Source organism: Perognathus longimembris, unplaced genomic scaffold (genome assembly GCF_023159225.1).
Source record: "Perognathus longimembris pacificus isolate PPM17 unplaced genomic scaffold, ASM2315922v1 HiC_scaffold_155, whole genome shotgun sequence".
Lineage (NCBI taxonomy): Eukaryota > Metazoa > Chordata > Mammalia > Rodentia > Heteromyidae > Perognathus > Perognathus longimembris.
In genome coordinates, this window is record NW_025956562.1 from 314399 (window position 1) to 333785 (window position 19387).

The 19387-nt window shown below is 44.0% G+C and overlaps 1 protein-coding gene across 1 annotated transcript; it reads right to left on the reverse strand.

Moving 5' to 3' along the window:
- Window positions 1–226: 226 nt before the first annotated feature.
- LOC125344559 (ubiquitin-like modifier-activating enzyme 1) lies at window positions 227–18517 on the reverse strand. Its single transcript, XM_048337049.1, is given in 25 exon segments — window positions 227–362; window positions 511–611; window positions 711–812; window positions 1404–1595; window positions 1715–1807; window positions 1996–2084; window positions 3845–4034; window positions 4152–4226; window positions 4838–5033; window positions 6899–6963; window positions 8538–8734; window positions 8865–9030; window positions 11588–11743; window positions 12096–12176; window positions 12265–12369; window positions 12481–12657; window positions 12795–12941; window positions 13043–13140; window positions 16235–16367; window positions 16480–16517; window positions 16520–16568; window positions 16801–16911; window positions 17987–18121; window positions 18217–18385; window positions 18465–18517. Coding segments are annotated over 25 exon segments (3054 nt in total).
- Window positions 18518–19387: the final 870 nt, after the last annotated feature.

A 19387-nucleotide genomic window follows, 5' to 3' on the forward strand; every position in this document is an offset into this window, starting at 1 on the left:
GACCAGAACTTTGGGGTCAACTGTCACCATAGCTTACAAAGTACTTTCTATACATACCAAGGACAAGACCCCAAAAAGGACACACTGCAGCGAGATAACTGTTTATTAAGATTCCCAGTTCTGAACAAGCAGAAAGCTGTATTGAAAAGAGCTCTTAGAAAGAAGACATGAGGGCCTGGCTGGGATCAGCTTCTATCACAAGTAGACTGGTAGGGTTCTGGATAGATCATCGTAGGATGTATCGTACGTAAGGGACCTCGATGTCCTCTCCACTCTGGTTATTGCAACACAGCTCAAGTACCAGGGTCCGTACGTGGTGGCCCAGGTCTTGCTTCGAAACAGAGCTCACAATCTCTGTCATCCTGAGTCAGATAGCAGAAGGCCAGAGGGGGGAAATTTTTTTAAAGGAAGGACAGATGGAGACAAGAAGACAGTGGATGTTTAGTGGTGCAGCTGGGAGCTGAGGATAGGCCACAAGGCCTCTTCCTCCATGCCCATACAGAAACTCACCGCTGATTCAGACGTTCCTTAATCTTGGTAGCTGGCATAAACATGGAATACAGCATAGACACACCCTGCGATAGCATGGTAATCTCCAATCTGTGCTCCCTCTGGGGAGAGGGAGAGGAAGGGGAACAATGATTTCAGTGAGATGGACAGTGCACAAACACTACCCCAGGGGTGATATACAGAGGGGAATGGAGCCTTACCTTAAAGTACTCTAGGAACTGCTTCAGGGTCATCTCCTCACCATTAGGCTGCATGCCTTGTACCTCAAAGCGATCCCACAAAGTCCACTCGTGTTCATAGTACTTAGAGACAAACAGATGTGACAAGAGGTTACCCTAAGTGGCCCTAGCCTCTTACTGTTGGATCAAGCACACCCTTCTCTCCTCCAAAATGTTCTTGTTTTCACATTTTTTTCCCTTTTTTATGTTTTTATTATAAAACTGATGTACAGAGAGGTTACAGTTTCATACGTTAGGCCTTGGATACATTTCTTGTACTGTTTGTTACCTTGACATCTTATTACAACCAAATAGAAGTTCCTACAGCAACCAGCAAGGTAAAACATCCAAGTCCTCATCATCTCTTTCACTCACCTGCCACCTGCATTCCCTTCTCACTTAGTTTCTTCAAAGTACAATGACAATGAACTTCCTTCTTTTGCGAAGATAACAGTCACAGACTTACTTTCTCACCGTAAGGGTGTCTAAGGCAGGGTATGACTAATGAACTTGGATACACAACACATCTAAGTACAGATTTACATAATGCCTCACATCTGATCCTCAGGCCTAGAAGTGGTTAACTGAAGTAACTCTCTCAATCTGTGCGAGGCAACAGTAGACTTCTAGAATGATAGGTAACAAGGGGAGTTTCCAGAATGACAGGATTCCTACCTGGTGATGTGGCGGAGGAAGGGGTGCAGAGAAGCTGAAGAAGGGCAGGGCCAAGTTGATGAAACTGTTCTTATACGACTCAAGCTGTTGGTGTCCCTGGACCACCTTGTACAACTCTAAACATACAAGGCCAACTATAGCTGCTGTGGTGGTTGCAATGGCGGGGATGATCTTCCCTGCAATCAGCTTGCTCTTTGTGTGAGAAAGAAGACAAGCAGAGATCATGGTGAACCATGAGAGGACAGGGTCTGTGGGAGGCACCAAATGTGGGAAACCCAAGCTTGGCAGGAGGGGATCTGAACTGCCTTCACCTTATGTCGGTCTGCTGGGGAAATGTCATAGTTCTCTGCTCGGAGGTTGGATGCAGCCAAAATGAAATCCATATGGAAGTTACTGTCATCATCCTGTTGGCCAGTGGGAAAGTCAGAGGAGAAAAAGACTTCTCTTGGGAAGACAACTATCTCCCACCCTGATTACATGCAAACACACTGAACAACTAGGCTTCACCGCAGGCCCAAATTCTTGTGGGAGTGGGGGAAAGCCCAGCATTTAACAATCCTCCTGGCTCATTCCAAGACCCCTCGCCCAGCACCTTTTCAAAGTCAATAGGGTACATCTTGAATCCAGGGAGCATAACTGGACTTGGAAGGGTCGCCATGAGCTTTTCCAGGTGGACATCATCTGTGGAATGGAAGGGAAATAGCATCAGCGCTGTCAGAACCAAGCAAGTGTCTGAGGTAGAAGTGAGAATCCAGGGTGTAGCAGGTATTCAGGCATATAAAAAATTTGAAAAAGACAAAGACATTCTGGAACAGAACAAAGGGAAGGTGAGAGAGAAAACCACCCAACCAAAAGAACAGCAAGAGGTAGTTTAGTTGTCAGAATCACAAACAGATGCTAACTTTACTGGAGGGCTCTGTGGAACAGAGATGATAAAAGTATGTGACATTATTCACAGCTGCCAAGAGGAGAAAATCAGCGTACTCACTAGCACATTAAATAGACTGTATACACATAGTAGAATACTACACTCAGCCTTACCAGAGAAGGAACTTCTTAGACCAAGAATAATGGCATGGACAATGTCAGTAGGGAGTGTGTATCTTGGCATCTGTCTAGGCACAAATGGGGCTACACCTTGCTACATGAAATAAACAAGATACACCAAGGAAAAACCCTGTACAATTTCACTTACGTGACATATGTAGATTAATGGAACTGACAGAGAAAGCAGAAGCAAGTTGCCAGGGACTGTGAGAAGGGGAATATGTCAGAAATTGTTTAATGGGTAGGCAGTTTCCACTCTGTAAGATGAGAAAAAGTAAAGAGATATGTTGCATAGAAAATGTTAATATGTTTAACATTGGTGAATACAAACACTTATTAATAAGATGGTAAATCCTAGGTGTTTTGACTGCAAGAAAGAATACAGAATAAGGAAACTATCAGAAAGACCATAAACAAGAGAAAAATGGGATGGAAGATCTTGAAGGAGAAGTTAACAGAGGGATGTAACAAGACTTGGGAAAAGTCAAAATTGAGATGGGAGATCATGGAATGTGAAAGAGAATTTCACGCAAATTCAAAGAAAATGTAAGTGAAACACTGGAATGGGATACATGGGAAAATTTCTGAGGAGAAAGCTAAGAGTGGAAAAAGAGCACAGCTTGTTTACCCAACAATGTATGTACAAAAGGAAACACGTAAGGTAGATGTACATATTGAAGTAACACAGGAAGGCATGTTGGGACCAGATATTTGGAAAAGGACACGTGGAAAGTATGACAGATAAGCACAAGAGGTAAGAAAGGCAAAGAAGACAGGAAAGGAGGGGCCAGCCTGATACATAATGATGGAGAAAGAGGAATATAGTGTTGAACAATTAAATGGAGGACATTAGCATGTGCAAAGTATACAAAGGGGCAAATTTGAAGTAGATATGCAGATAGAGAGACAGGACACAGAGCGAGCAAAGGTACTAAAAAAAGTATCAGGCAAAAGGTCTCTGGCAGAAATAATCTTCCTTTCCTTTCTTGAAAACAAAGTCAAGGAGAAACACAAGAAAGGAGACTTAAGGAAGCCAATGCCAGTATAAATAGGAAATAACATGCCAGATGGGTGCATTCATGATTTTAAGTCCAGCACTTGGCACTATTAAGGCTGGAGAGGATCCTAGGTTTGAGTCAGCCTTCAACTCAAAAACAAATGGTTAGAGTTTCAGTTCTCTTGCAATCTTACAGTAGAAGAATAAGCAGTGAGTGTTTACCTCAACCAAACCTCGATCCTTACTTTATATAGAAGCAAGAGGAGGCTTAATAGGATGCATGAGTAAATCTTGGCCACTACGTCACAGAACATGACCACTGGCAGAGGCTACTGAGGAAGCTTAGATGAGTAACAGGTGAGTAATGACTTCCAGACACATGTCCAAACACTCTCACCAACAGAAACACTAGTGCTTTGCAGCTCCTGGTCAGAAACATGGATCTTGATGCCAGACTTGGGGGTAAACTTGGGGGCCTGAAGGGATTGCAGGAGTGTGGCCACAGCAGCACGGTCCTGAGACCCGGTCAGTCCATACATCTGGGCAAACAGGTTGGCAGCAGCCATCACATAGTCCAGATGCAAGGCCTGGAAGAGGAAGAAGAGTGAGCATAAGAAAGGGTCTAGGGTATGCAATCTCGGCCCACTTCTCACCCATCCAACTGCCACTAGGTACTTGGCGACCCCACCTTTGAGGAGACTTACATTGTTCACATCAAAGATGAGTGGATGAGGACAGCGTTTGGGCCCGGACCAGAACAGTGCTCCTGAGCTTGAAAGCTGTGAGAATACAAAGTTGTGTGTTGGGGGGGGAGGGGGAAGGGTTGCTGGTTTTTGTTTCTTAGCTCAGAGAAGACTCTAGGAATCCTGACTGGTCATCTGGCTCCTTGGACATCCAAACTCACTATTTCTAGCACTTCATACTGGGTCAAACACACAGCTTGTTAAACATGTAGACTTGTTAATCTTAACAGATGGAAATTAATTCTGACAAACGTCCTCTGATATCAACAATCATCACTAGATATATCTGGATATGGTGCTGCAGAGCCCTCGGTTGAAATGCAGCTGAGACTTGAACCTACAAACATTAACTGTTCTCTTTAACTCAAAAATATCTCAACTATAACAGGTACAGCCCTAGTCATCAGGCATGATGACCCAAGCCCATCCTAACATGCACTGGAAATGAGGGAAAGGGGAGGCACAGCCCTATTTGAGCAAACAGAGAAAAAAATGGATGTTTACAGAAAGCACTGGCTTAAAAAACAATCACTGACTTGGGGAGGTTGTCAACATGACAGCCTGGAAGAAAACTTGTTGAAATCCTAGGTTAAACTTCCTCTTTCCAGGAAATGGTTGTAACAAAGAAACCAAGAAACATACCGTACCTGGTCAGGAGGGAAGTTATATAGCAACTGCTGGATGTTGTCAGAATACTGGGCATGCCAGTGGTGGTACGCCCATGTCACACAGTCAGACCAGCTGTGGGGAAACTGCAGCACCAAGCTGCGCTGCACAATCTCCAACACTTCCAAAGGCTGGTTCCCGGCCAGACGCAGCGTCTGCTCCACAAACTTGGGGTCCCTATCAGGAATGTAAAAAAAGCAAATATAAGATTTCTCAACAGGCCCAGGGGTAGAAAACACTTTTTCCAACTAATTCCAGTCTTGACCCACCCCCATGGAATGGGACGCAGACATTCATTCATTCAGAATGTCTGTCCTGTAATGCCAATTCTTTAGTGCCAATGTTCCTCCATAAACTACAAAAGGAAGAAATGCTAACCGATGGATTAAATGAGTCTAGTATTCTCCTGACTATAAAACCAGACAAGAGTACAAGACCGTGTTCTCTGACAAAAACAGACACAGTAACATTCTCAATAAATACGTGCAAAACAAACACATTGACAAGATCAATATCCCATGACCTATTTGGGAAATCATCCCAGGAATCTAAGGATTGTTCAAAACATGCACCATCAATTTACATAATACTAACAAATAAACAGAACACAGAAAAATGGGCACAGGTCACACCATCTTATCCATTCTTGCAGAAAAAAAAAAGCCTTTGGCAAAATTTAACACTATTTCACAATATGACCTCTAAAGAAAGTAGGGATAGGAGGAACATACCTGCATGTCATTATCTGATAATCCTACAGCCAACAACCTTCTACACTGAAGCAGTTACTGAAACCACTTCCTCTACACCCAAGAGTGGAACAAGATATTTATTACCTCCTCTCTTCCAGTAAGTGCCTGAATTCTTTGCCACAGCAACAAGGAGAGAGAAATATATAACGGAAACAGAAATAGGAAGGAAAGAAGTCAAGTCACCCCTGTGTACAGATATGATCCTATATACCAAGAGTTCCTACAGTGGCTGCCAAATCAAAACTCCTATATCTCATAAACACTTCCACCACAATTGCAACAAAATCAACATACAAAAAATCAGCCGCATTTATACACACTGAAAGAAAACCAGGCTGAGAAAGAAATCAGGACAACAGTTCTCACAATAGCCTCGGAGGAAACAAAAAAACAAGCAAACACTAGAAATCAACTTGACCAAGGAGGTAAAAGACATTCACAACAAAAACTAGAAAACTCCAAGAAGAAAGGAACTGAAGACATGATAGGAAAGACACACTATGTTCATGGACCAGCAGAAGTGTATGTAGCCATAGTAGAAGAGTAGAAGAGCAAGAGTAGAAGAGCAGGCCTTGAGTTCAAATCTTAGTACCAGCTCACACACACATGCAAATGCACACACCACCTAAAGACAGAACTACCACATATAACCCTGCCTGACACACCACTCTTGAGTAAGTGTAAGCTAAAGTACCAGAGAGATACATGCATACTGCTGTTCAGCACAGCAATGTTATGAGTTCAGCACAGCCAAGCTATAGTTCATTAGCCTATCTGCCAGCAATAGATAAGCAAATAAAGGAAATCGGGGTATATAATTCTATCTGGTCATTAAAAAAAAAGAATGAAAGTAACAGACCTAAAATAGTAAAACATTAATGCTGGGGTTGTTTTAATGACTATTACTACAACTAATAATGAGACTTGAGTATACAACAGGGACTGATTGACAGGGGAACCAAGGAGGCAGAAAGAGTATGAAAAGAAGGGGTGACATATGGCAAACAGAATTAATGTGTACACACACACACAACCAAAAAGACACATATATATATACCCACAGATACACATGTCGGTATATGTGTATATATACATACAGATAAACATATACACACATCAATTTGATGTGTAGATGTGTCTGTATATACACATGTATGAATGTATATGTAAGTGACAATAACAGGCACCTTCTAAAAAGGTAGGGAGGCTGGAAGGGGTTAAAGACAGTATAAAAATGGCTACTGCTGAGTGTGTCAGGGATGAGGAGGAGAGCTATGAGGACGTACGTACATGAGGTAACGGTTGACAATTTCTGCCGGCTTCTTGAAGAGTCCTTCAAACTCATCCCGAGCCCACTGTTGACAGAGCAAACAGAATTATGTAGCACACTGGCAGACAACATAGGAGTTTCCATAGGTATCAGAAAGAGCATCAGGGAACAAGGCTAGGAGGAAAAGCACACAGGACTTCTGGGTGGGAGGTCACAAAAGCCTCCCAAACAGGGTCCCAAAATTTCCCTTGTTATTTTACCTTAAACTATAAAAAAAAAAAAAAAGAAACAAAAAAAATTACCTTAACTTGCACCAGTGTTTACGTATGAAAGCATTCAAAAGTCTCAATGAAAAAAGGGAAAACAAAGCTATGATCTACTCTTGCATTGCCTCGGTTCTGTGCAAGACAGGATGGAGAGCTTGGTTTAGAAGGTCTCTGAGACTTACACAATCACTTATGCTGGCAACCTCGAGATATTCAGGCTCAATTCCAGTTCTCCGCACACTACCTACCTTTGTGACTTCAGCAGGCATGCTAGGAAACAACCTGGCTCCGTCTCTTTTAAAAGTAACATATTTGCAACAGCAAATATGGAACATTGGTCCACCTGCATGTTACACACAGTTACATATGTGCACTACACATACAGAAAGGGGATGACAGACCAGCTGCTGAGTACATTTTCAGCAACAGTTAGAGAAATCTAAATATGTACTTAAAAGAAATCTTATAAACAATACAAGTGATCCAGGTACCACAATATCAGCCATTTGTGAGGATGAGATTGGCAGCTGGCATAAGCATAATACTTTCATGACCCCCATCTCCACAAATATCTGGATGTGATGGCATTTTGTGACCATCCAGCTAAGACAGAAAAGTATAAAGTCATGCTCAGGCTCATGCTGGGGAGAAAAGACCAAGACCCTGCCTCAAAACTAAGCAGAGCAAGAGAGACTGCGGAAGTGCAGTTCAACACATGCCTCAGAAGTACAAAGTGGCCAGTTCAAAGTCCAGGACCATCAAAAAGCGAGAAAATGTTCAGAAATTCATTTTTAGTTAAACACTATTACATGCATAGAGGCATTCTCAATTTTCAAGCAGAGGACTAGTGGTCACACCTGTAATCCTACTCAGGAGGCGGAGATCTGAGGATCACCGTTCAAAGACAGCCTGAGACTCTTATCTCCAATGAACTATTCAGAAAAAGCCGTAAAGTTGTGCTGTGGCTCAAGTGGCAGAACGCTAGCCTCAAACAGACAGGCTCAGGGACAGAGCCCAGGCCCAGAGTTGAAGCCCCAGGAGTGGCAAAATAAAATAAAATTTAAAAAAGATTCCCACAAGTTTCAGATATGCAACCAATTATATCCCTTACTTATTTACAAAATAAAAAAATGGGGGGGCACACTGGAGATACATCACGAGGAGGCGTAAAAATGTCAACCTCTTATCACACAGATCAAGCCCCAGTACCACTCAAAAACAAACAAAAACTAAATAATTTCTAAAGTTTTAGGCTGCTAGTGCAATCTCAGAAGTGAGGACAGTAAGACTCATACTCTATTGGGTATGTTACACCTAAGAGACAAAGGGTTTGATGATAAGGACTTCATCAACCTGTCTACCAATTCCACTTCCACTCCTAAGTTTGTTTTACCTGTAGGGTGTGCTCAATAGCATTGGGAAAATTCTTCAGTGTACAAATAGGGACAGACTTCTCAGGTGGGTCCTGGCTAGAGCTGTAAGATTCAGTCAGGTAGGGGATGACCACCTGCACGTTGCCTTTGGTGCCCAGAGTACCAGATTCCAACAGAGGCTTACGATAGTACACACAGCGGCGGTCCATGTATAAGCCTTCAGAGAGAAGACAGGAAGCATGGCATACAAACAAAAGGAACATTTGGTTGAGAAGGAAGATAATCAATCCCCAATGCCTTCTTTCACATCTTTGCCCTCATCCTCACCCACCAACCACCAAACTTACGAGCATCCACATTGTCCAGAGCATTGGCCACACCATCCAGGTTTTGGAAGAAATCATCATCATAGACATGCTCTGTGTCAGGGCCCACATGGTTCTGATGGCTTATCACTCTGATGAGGGGATTAATTTGGCGCACTGCTGCTGCAGCTGTGTCAGACTTTAGTTTCTGGGTGGCAACAGGGGAACAGAGATGTTTCCCATGTAGCCACTTACACATTTAATTCTGAGGACAGATTTACCTAATGCTGGTTCCAAGTTTAGCAGACTCCTGAGTAAGAAGAGATGGGGTTCAACCCCTAAGACAAGGTCAGAAGACTGCAGCTATGAATAAGTCAGCAGGAGGGGAGAGGGAAAGAAAATTGTTTGCATAATTTAAGAATCAATGGATCTGACTCACTGCACCAACTACCTCACGTTTCCAGTTTAGTTAATGTCACTCACACCCAGAGTTGCAATATGTTCACCCAAAGAAAACCAAAGTGGCAATGTTGGGACAAGCAGAATCCTTTCAGAATCCAAATCATCTTCCTCTTATCAAAAATGTTCACTGGTTCCCACCCACATTTGGAGTAACCTCTTCCCTCAAGTGTTCTCTTATTCTTTTACATCCCGGTCTTTGAGCAAACGCATTTCCCCAAGCAGCCTCCCTGTCCACACTGCACAGCAGCACCCTCCACGGCACCTCCAACTGCTCGGTTTTGTTTCTTACTAAGCTTCTCTACTTGTTGGAATCCAGCAATGAGTTTGTACCTGGTCATCATATTTTTCTATTGCAGCAGTCAAACAAGTTTAGGACAACTTCAGGAAGCAATTTTATGTGTGTACCTGTGTATGCGTGTGCATGCTGGTTGTTGGGCATGAATGGGATACATGCTGTCATCCCTGAACTTTACTGCTTAAGGCTTAGCACTCTACTACTAGAGCCACCGCTCATGTTTGGGCTATTTGATGGCTAACTGGAGACAGGATCACACCAAGTTCCCTGCTCAGGCTGGCTTTGACATGTGATCATCAGAGTTCAGCCTACTGCACAGCGATGACTGCAGGAATGGGCTACCAGCACATGGCTCAGAAAGTGCTTTTGTCGGATACTCCTTCTTGCCCAAATGAAACATTTAAATAGAAAGACCAAACGCAGCATGTAAAACAAAGTAACATACAGAAGCACACACAGAGATGACATGATTCTAACTCTGGGACAGTATCAGGATAAAGAAAGGTAAGGAGGGAATGGAGAGGATAATGAATGGGGAGCAGAGGGGGATCTAAATAAATTTCAAAAGGCAGTGCCAATATATATAAAGATCAGAAACATCTTAATGAAAGAGGCTGCTGACCAACAGGAGTATAGAGGTAGGAAGTGAGAAGGCAATGGAGAGAATTACTCGGGTTAAAATGTATCATATAAAAATAAGACAGTGAACCCCTTGGTACAACAACTGAGATGCCCTTTACAATAAAAAGAAAGGAAAACAAACCTCTTGGGGTGGAATCTACTGGAAAGTAGGACATCAAAGGGATTTGGTAAATGAGGATGAACATGATCAAAAGGAAGTCTTGTGCACTTATGCAGCACTTAGGGAAATAGAAGAGTGAAACTCCTTAAAACTTTTTGTTTGAGGAGTGGAGGAGACAGAGGATGTGATAAAGGAAATCAGTGTAGACAAGATTCATTGCATGCAAGTAAATGGCACAATGGGGAACGCCCTTATAGAACTAAACGATGGAAATAAAAATTAGCACAGTCATTTGGAAAAATTCTATTTCACTGAATTGTAGGAGACTTCTTGTAATTTTCTTCCAGTTGACAAATGGAATTTGGATGAGAAGGCACTCACTATCTTTGGGCTGTTGTGTCTTGGTGGTACTCGAGTTTGAACATGGAACCTGCATGAAGCAGGTACAGCATGTGAGGCAAACCCTAAGTCCTGTTTGCTTTAGTTACATTTCACAAAAGGTACTGAGGCCAGGCCTGGACCACACCATGCTCCTATCTGTACTCAAACCTTTAAATACCCACCACGTCAGGCTTACTCTGAGGTAAGAGTGTCGGTAAGAGTGTCACTAACTTTTTACCCTGGCTGGCCTCAAACCAACGTCCGATCTCTGCCTCCCACTAGCTTGAATGACACACGTTTGAGCCAGTTGACCTGCCAACCTACATGACATTGCTATCATCATGTGGACGCACTGTGAGTTACAGACTACATGATTTCCTAGAAAATGCCTAGAAAATGGGACAGACTTGTCCCATACTCCTACATTTCCACTGTGCAAGAATCAAAGAACGCAGGTAGTAAGGAAAGGATTTGTGGAAAGTGACAAATCAAACAACACTGAAAAGCATTCACTAAACATCTGCCTAATTAAAGGCTGTAAGGCTGAGGAAAAGAAATGGGGTAAGGGTCGAAAAAAAAAAGAAAACTTTTTATATAGGCAAAAGGATGGGAAACAAGAAAAGGAGAACTAGGGGCTGGGGATATGGCCTAGTGGCAAGAGTGCCTGCCTCATATACATGAGGCCCTGGGTTCGATTCCCCAGCACCACATATACGGAAAATGGCCAGAAGTAGCGCTGTGGCTCAAGTGGCAGAGTGCTAGCCTTGAGCAAAAAAGAAGCCAGGGACAGTGCTCAGGCCCAGAGTCCAAGCCCCAGGACTGGCCAAAAAAAAAAAAAAAAAAAAGAAAAGGAGAACTAGAGAACCCCACTGTATCATCACTCACCGTAACATCCCAGGGACGGAAGAGAAACTGTCGGTTCAGATTGGACTTCTCAATGGTGTCCATGTCTGTAACTGTGATTTGCCCATCTTCCCCACAGCCTAGCCCAATCATGGCAAAGTTCTTGAGTAGCTCACAGCCAAGAGCACCTGCACCCACCTGGAAAGTAGTGAAGTAATAAGAGTATAGTCAGAATGAGTGAAGGCAACGTAAAGCCTCCCACTACTCTTCTCTTCCACCACAGATGTTCCCAGAAGGTAAGAGGAGGGCCAAGTGGTACAACTGCAGGTCCAAGGACCATAAAAACCTCTGGTTCCCTGAGAGAGGAGGCATCAGACAGGGGAAACAAAAGGATGTTAGGCTTTTTCTCAGTGTACACACAAAAAAAACCATGTGATCCATCAGACTATAATGAAAACCCCAAGAATCAGGACGAAAGCCCAGAAAGAATGAATGGGTGGTCAGGGTTCAGGAGAGATGAAGGTACTGAGGGTCCAACAGCATCATTCACCAGGAAGTACTTCTGCTTGCCCAGCTTCTCTTGTAGATCTGACCCAAATACAGCCACTTGTCCATCATATCGGTTCTGGTGCTGGTTCAGGTGAAAACAGTCAAGTTAGTTTAGTTAGAAGCTTCCACAGAGACGTTCCCTCCCATCATACTGCCTCTCACTGACATACCGGCAGACACCTGTCTTCCATGAAGGCTACTTTGTCCTCAGGCAGACATTCAAGGGCATCAAAATATAGCCACTGCCTGATGGGCATGAATTTTCCAGAACAGGCCTGAGAGGGAAGACGGCGCAGTCAGAAGGACAGACACAGGCAGACCACAAGGGGTAGAGTCAGGACGACACCTGGATCCCATCAGGCCGTGCCCTTCCCCACCACACTGACCTTCATGACCTCCTGGGCAGCCAGGCCTCCAATGAAGGCATTCATGGGTGCCAAATCCCCAGCAGCTACATAGGACAACTTCCGGATGAGGTCTTCATCCAGATTTTCCTGCTGGACTGATGGTGGGGCTTCAGCATTCACAGCTTGTGCTAGGGCTACCAGTTCTGCTGCATCTTCCTGGTGGGCCAGGAAAACCAAGGGAGAACCCATCACATTATCATGGGGAGGAAACACAGAGAGAAGCATGAGCGTAACAAGAGTTTCAAGCCAGGCACCCTGGCTGGCTCACCCACCCACCCAACCCACCCACTTACCTCATTGTGAGGCCGAGGTGCCCTGCTGTGTTGAGCACAGAACTGATGGAGTGCCTGGAAGCCAACATGCAACTGAGCAGGGCGAGAATATTTAGCAAAGTCTGTTATCACAAAGTCTGGCTCTGCCAGTGAAGCTCCAAAGGATTTCTGGGAAAAGTGAAATATCAAAGCCGGAAGTGTAAAAACAAAACAACTGCAAATGCCTAAAACACCAGCTTGCCTTCCAATCCTCACATCCCCATACTCACAAAAGTAATCTTCTGAGATACTTTGACTTGACTGACAATGCCTCCACAAATATAGTCAGAGAAGTTGGAGGTATCACAGATACTAAAGGTGTAAGGACCTGGAGAATAATAAAATATGAACAGAAAACTGGTCAGACCATGCAGTGTCCCTCCTCCCCTCACAAAATCACAGGCAACTTCAAGACAAGAATTAACCAACAGGGGCCATTTTGTCCTACCTGACACAAGGAAGTTCTCTGGGTCAACCTCTGAAGTTCAAGACATTTCAAACCATCTCCTACCTGAATGCAAGCCTTTTAATAGCAGTGCTAGCACTCAGGAGGCTGAGACAAGAGTATATAGTGAGTTCAAGGCCACTTGGCCTATTCAGTGGGATGCTGTGTCAAATCCTCAAATCAACCAACACACACAAAAAGAAGGCAAAGGGGCTGGGGACATGGTTCAAGTGGTAGACTGCCAATCAAGCTATCAGACCCTGCATCAAAACTCCATTATCACCAAAAATAAGGATAGAAATGAATAACCACTCCCCCCTCTGCCTCGGATCTAGGCTAACACCCACCGAGACCCTGTGAGGATCTTCTGGGTTCAAGCTTCTTCCCTCTCCATTCTGACTTTATGTCACCCCTCAGACCTTGGGCTCAGAACCAGAGGGGCTTTTCCCCTTGCTCCCATGGCCCAGCTATTGAGACTCTTCACAAATGACGGCAGTGACCTTCCATTATCTCAAATTGTGCAAACACAACTCAAAACCCTGAGGTCAGGAATTGACTTTCCTAGCCCGTATCTCAGATCTCATCTGTTTCCCCTCAACTCAGATTCTATAGACATGTGTCCTTACCAACCTCTAGTGCTGAACTCAGAAGCCCATGTCCTTGAATTCTCATTAGCTCCAAATCCCAGAGTAGCCCTTTGAATCCCAAGGTTTCAATCAGACCCAGACACATTACTTAACAGATTAGCCCGACTCAGACAAGACCTCACTGGCTCTCAGGCACCTTGCTTATTACTACAAACAACAGGAAAAAAATGGACCCCAAATTTCCTCTTCTAGACACTAGTTATCTTTCCACCTTGGCAACTACAATACAAAAACAACTTACCTCTCTTAAATACCAAAGCATAGTGACACAAGCCCAAGATTCAGAATCCTGACATGCTAAACAGGGGATGAGTTCAGAAATTGATCCCATATTATTCCTGAGGCAGAGAAAACAGGAAGGGGGGGGGGAGCCAAACCAACTCCCTCAGGTAGAGACAGACCAAAGAGTTCAGAGCACTCAGTACCACAGAACTAAAGTCAGGAAGGGAGCCAAGTACAGGAAGCAAGCCACTAGGTCAAAAACAGCCAGCCCACAAAGAGCTGGGGGCATGGCTTGGTGCGTAAGCCTGGCAGATATGAACCTCAAAACCCCATTATTACCAAGAAAAGAAAAAAGTTCAAAAGTAGTAAAAGAATAAAACCCAGCACCACCACATTCACATCACTGTGCATCTATGAAATATATCAGGCTCTTTACTCGTATTAAGCTTTGGAGGACACTTAAGCACCATCCATCTCAGATTCTTTTCATTTGGTCACCATTGCATTCTTTGTAACTGGTATAGTAGGCCAACACGTGTCTGCTTCCTACCTTAACATGATTTCCTATAGCTTCCTGAAACAGATGAAATATGTTTACTTGTTTTTATATTTTTCTCCACTCAATGGGATTAGCAGATTTAAACCACTGCAACATTAATTCTGACACAACAAATCATCCAAAACAAATAGGAAAGCAACCTACAACAAATGACCAGTATGCTAGGAAGATAGTATGCACGGTAGTACCAGAGAGTAAGCTGTGTACTTTAAAGACAAAACCAAACAAAAATATATCCAAACTAGATAAAAAATGTAAGCCCACAGAGGAAATAATCATGGTAGTAAGCACCAATCGATGACAAATGAAAAGAAAACACACGGGTGGGGGGGGGGGGAGGAGGCTCACCAAAATCACAATACTGGGAAGGAGGGATACAGAAAACAACAATTGTCATTACAGAACAACAAAGTAAGAAAACAAACATAATCCTAGCAAGACTTTAATAAAGCAATGAAGGACATCCTGGAATTCTATACCCAGAATAAAGTTCCTTCAGAAACAGAGAGAACAGGCCCGCTGGGGACATGAATCTGGAAGTGACTGACTGCACAGCATGCTCTGGTCCCTGAACTCAAACTCCAGGATGACACAAATGACAAAGAAAGGCAGAAAAAGAGAAGCAAGAGAGGCAAGATAAAAACAATCTAACAAGCATTAAATCTAAAATAATTATGAGAAGGCTCAACCTAGGACAAAAGTTAAAAGGCATTGTTCTAGCAAAAGGACTATGTTCTCAGAGGTATATCTGTGTAAACACAAAACAGAAAACTATGAAAATAATTGGGGTGTGGGTAAAATGCTTTTGCTGAGAAAGCTGGCATTCTGGGAATTGTATGTATGCTTATCAGAACTATTGAGGGGGAACAACAAAATGGAGGGAGAAAGGGTAAAAGCTGAACCAATGCAACAGCAATACTTACAAGACAGCTGTAAACCAACTGTACAACTCAAGGGAGAGTGGGATGGAATCTGGGGAAGGGGAAAGTGGGTGAAAAACAGAGGAGGAGGGTAACAAGTTTGGTAAGATATGTACTCACTGCCTTACATACATATGAAACTGTAACCCCTTTGTACATTACTGTGACAATAATTTTTTTTTAAACTGATTTTTTTCACACCAAACAATAAAGTGCCAAATGGAGGCACTTTGTTGTAAGGTCTTTTTACAATACTCAAGATTCTGCCTGCTCAGCCTTCTTCTATAAAACACTTATCCAAGACCGTGTTAGTCTCAGTAAAAAAAAAAAAAGAAGAAAAGCAACAAAGTGACAAATGATTGCCAAGTCCATAGCAAAGGCACACTTTACTGATTTTTAAAGCAAATATGGTAAAATTAAAACACAGAAAAGAAGGAATGAAAACACCAGTGGTCATAAATTCTGTGTGAGTTTGTACCTCTTTTTCTGGCCATTTCCCAGGATCTATCTCTATGTCCTACTTCAGATTGCAGAAACACTTCTCTCTTGGCCTCTTGGACTGTCCACACCCAAGGACAAGGTTCCCCTGTTCTGGGCAACCATTTCTCACCCCTACAGCTCTAGCATACCCAGCACTGTGATCTCTATGGGATGGAGGCCATTCAGTTCACTCATGCCCTGAACTTCTGTGAAGGACACAAAGTCGCCACTCTCAAATCCATGCCGAGATTCATCCAGACAGGTGACAACCCCAGGATTATCCTGCTCGGAAAAGGAGAAACATTTAGAAGCAGACACACTCAAAGTGCCTGTGGACGGGAAAGGTGGTCACTATGCACCTGTCTACAAGAGCTCCCAGGGCATGCCTCCTTACCTTGGTGACCATAGAAACCATTGCACTGAGTGGTTGTTCCCAGTGGAATCTACCAGCATCATTTCCTCACCAAAGTCACAAAGAGTTGCCTGAAGAGAGGAACAGAGCATGAGATAGTGCACAAGGCACTCTCTGGCCCATCAAAGCAGAGTGAACACATGCTAAACAAACTTGACTATCACCAGCAGGAATCAGGTGGCTCCTCTGCCATGCAGGAGTGAACAGACAGAACTGAAAAGTTGGATGGAGGAGGAAGAAGGCAGTGGGAGGCTCTTAGGCTGGGGATATGGCATGGTATGAAGAAGGAAGAGGAACAGGCACTCACCCAAACAGGCCCCGGGTGTCTGCCACCACCAGCTTGATTCCACAGTTATGACAGATCTCACCCACCTGCAGCTGATACTCTAGAGGAGTGTTGGTGAGAACCACCACCTGTAAAGACAATAGGCTCCAATTGACAACCTGATACTGGTGAGGGAGTGACAGACTAAAGAGTGACAGGAAAAGGGAAAAAGGAAGAAAAAGGGAAATCAACACCCAGATTTTCCCTGCTCCAACTGAGGACCTGATACTACTGGTGAGGGAATGACAGACTAAAGAGTGACAGGAAAAGGGAAAAAGAAAGAAGAAGGGACAACACCCAGATTTTCCCTGCTCGGCCTTCTTCCATAATGGAAACATCAGTAAAAAATGAAAAAAAAAAAGTCCTGCACAAAACCAGTCAAGAAGAACAACAGAGCTGAACAATACTTTGGCAGTTATATACCAACACCCACTTGCCACCCTGTTGGGCCACAAGAGATGAACATTTCTAGTCCAACCATGGGGCTACCTCCCAATACACATTATGTCTCCCACTTCTTAAAAAAAAACACAAAAACCTCTTCAGACATCATTTGAGGAAATTTCTATCTCCATATCCCTCCCAGTTCACCAACATGAATTAGCCCTCTCAGACACCACAGGGTAGAGGATAAGCATTCCTCTGTGCATTCTACTTAATGAACCCTCAGATCAATCCTCAAAAAATCTCTACAAGGAAGACATATAATTTTCATGTTCTATGGACAGGAAATTCAGGCAGAAGTAAGTTTAAGGGACATTACCAGGGCCACATGGTTACAAGAGCTCAAGACTATACACCACGGCAGTTTGGCTACAGAGCTCGTTTCTCATGACTATTACCACAATGTATAGACCCATACGTGCATGTCTAGGAAAATGTATGAACCCTCCCCTGCCACCAATGACAAACCCAAAGACAAATTTCCTCTATATCCTCACCACATAGTGCTAGCACATCTGACAAATCTTTAAGAGCCAGACAAAATGAATGAGGATGTGGCTCATGTAGTAGGGAGCCTACTGAATTACAAGGGGAGAGAGACAATTCCAGAAGGAGTGAGAGCTTGAAAGAGGGACAGTAAGAGAGAGGAACCAGAGAATCAGACAGACTGCGATAGAGAGGGAGAGAAGTTGATTTATAATTCTTTAAAGGAGGTGATACCTGAAAACCAGTAAGGAAGTCTTTCACCAGGGGCCCGGTGTAGGTGCTGACAGGCACATAGCTGTTGAGTTCAGCAAGTCGGGGTTTTGATACTTCAGCTCGGTTTTTACCGATGTCCTCCTCTCGAAGGTAGAACTGAGGATAGCCAAAGGCAGAACTGAGATAAAACTGCTCTTGTGACAGGCTGCAGCTTTGGCAAGCAAGGGAAAGGGAATCACAGAAAGAAGTACCTGTGAGGACAGGTCAACCCACTCAGCAGTGCCCTGGTCATGCAGGGTGACAGCCTTGACCCCTGCAAGGATGATATTTTTGGCAATTTCCACACCCAAGCCCCGTAGGCCGGATACCAGCACGTTGGATGTCTGGAGATGCTTCATGGCCTCATGACCCAGTACATACCTGCATAAATGGGACCTCTGTGTCAGGACCAACTCTGTGCCTCCTCCCACAGGTCAACCCCATCCCTGGCGACACTTACAGCTGCCGAGAGTAAAGACCTTCATCTATGTGTGTTTCACTGGACTTTGGCATTTCCTAGAGGTGCAGAGAAACAGTGGTGTGGGATAAGTGGTAGGAACTGGGCTGATGAATAGAAGGGGGGCTGGAGAGGTACGGCCCCACCACCCACTCAACCATCCCACATTCCAGTTCTCAGAAAGAAGACACTCACTTTAGCTGTTCCAGAGGCCATTTCAAGCACCACAGAGCATGCAGTGGAGCAGTTGGGACCCAGTTAGAATTAGGCTCAGAAAATCAACGTTTCTTTAGAAAGTGGTGTGCTGGGCATCTGGAGTCTAAGGGAGGATCGGAGTTGAGGCACACAAGAGCAGGCCGTTTCTGTTGGCAGAAATCCTGGGAATGGGGAGAACACTTGTTAAAATGTACCCTAGATTTAATGAGAGAGGACCAGAGGACATGCTAGGTTAGAAGTTTTCTTTTCTTTTTTTTTTTTTTTGCCAGTCCTTGGGCTTGGACTCAGGGCCTGAACACTGTCCCTGGCTTCTTTTTGCTCAAGGCTAGCACTCTGCCACTTGAGCCACAGCGCCACTTCTGGCCATTTTTTGTATATGTGGTGCTGGGGAATCAAACCCAGGGCCTCATGTATATGAGGCCAGCACTCTTGCCACTAGGCCATATCCCCAGCCCGGTAAGAAGTTTTGTCTACAGATGTAGAAAAGGGGACAATGCAGACTTCCCAGAAGTTCAGTAATAAAACATTGAGGAGGATTCATTATCAGGATTGTTTCTCTGACCACTCACAATGAACCTTGTGAAAGCTGCCATTCAAAGTAGAGGCAGGGTCCAGATAAAGTTTTGGAAGTGTGAGCCTCTCTGCTAAGGTACGTTGGCACTAGAGCTGACAGGTGGCTAGGGGATGGTCCTTTAGAAATTGGTGGAAGT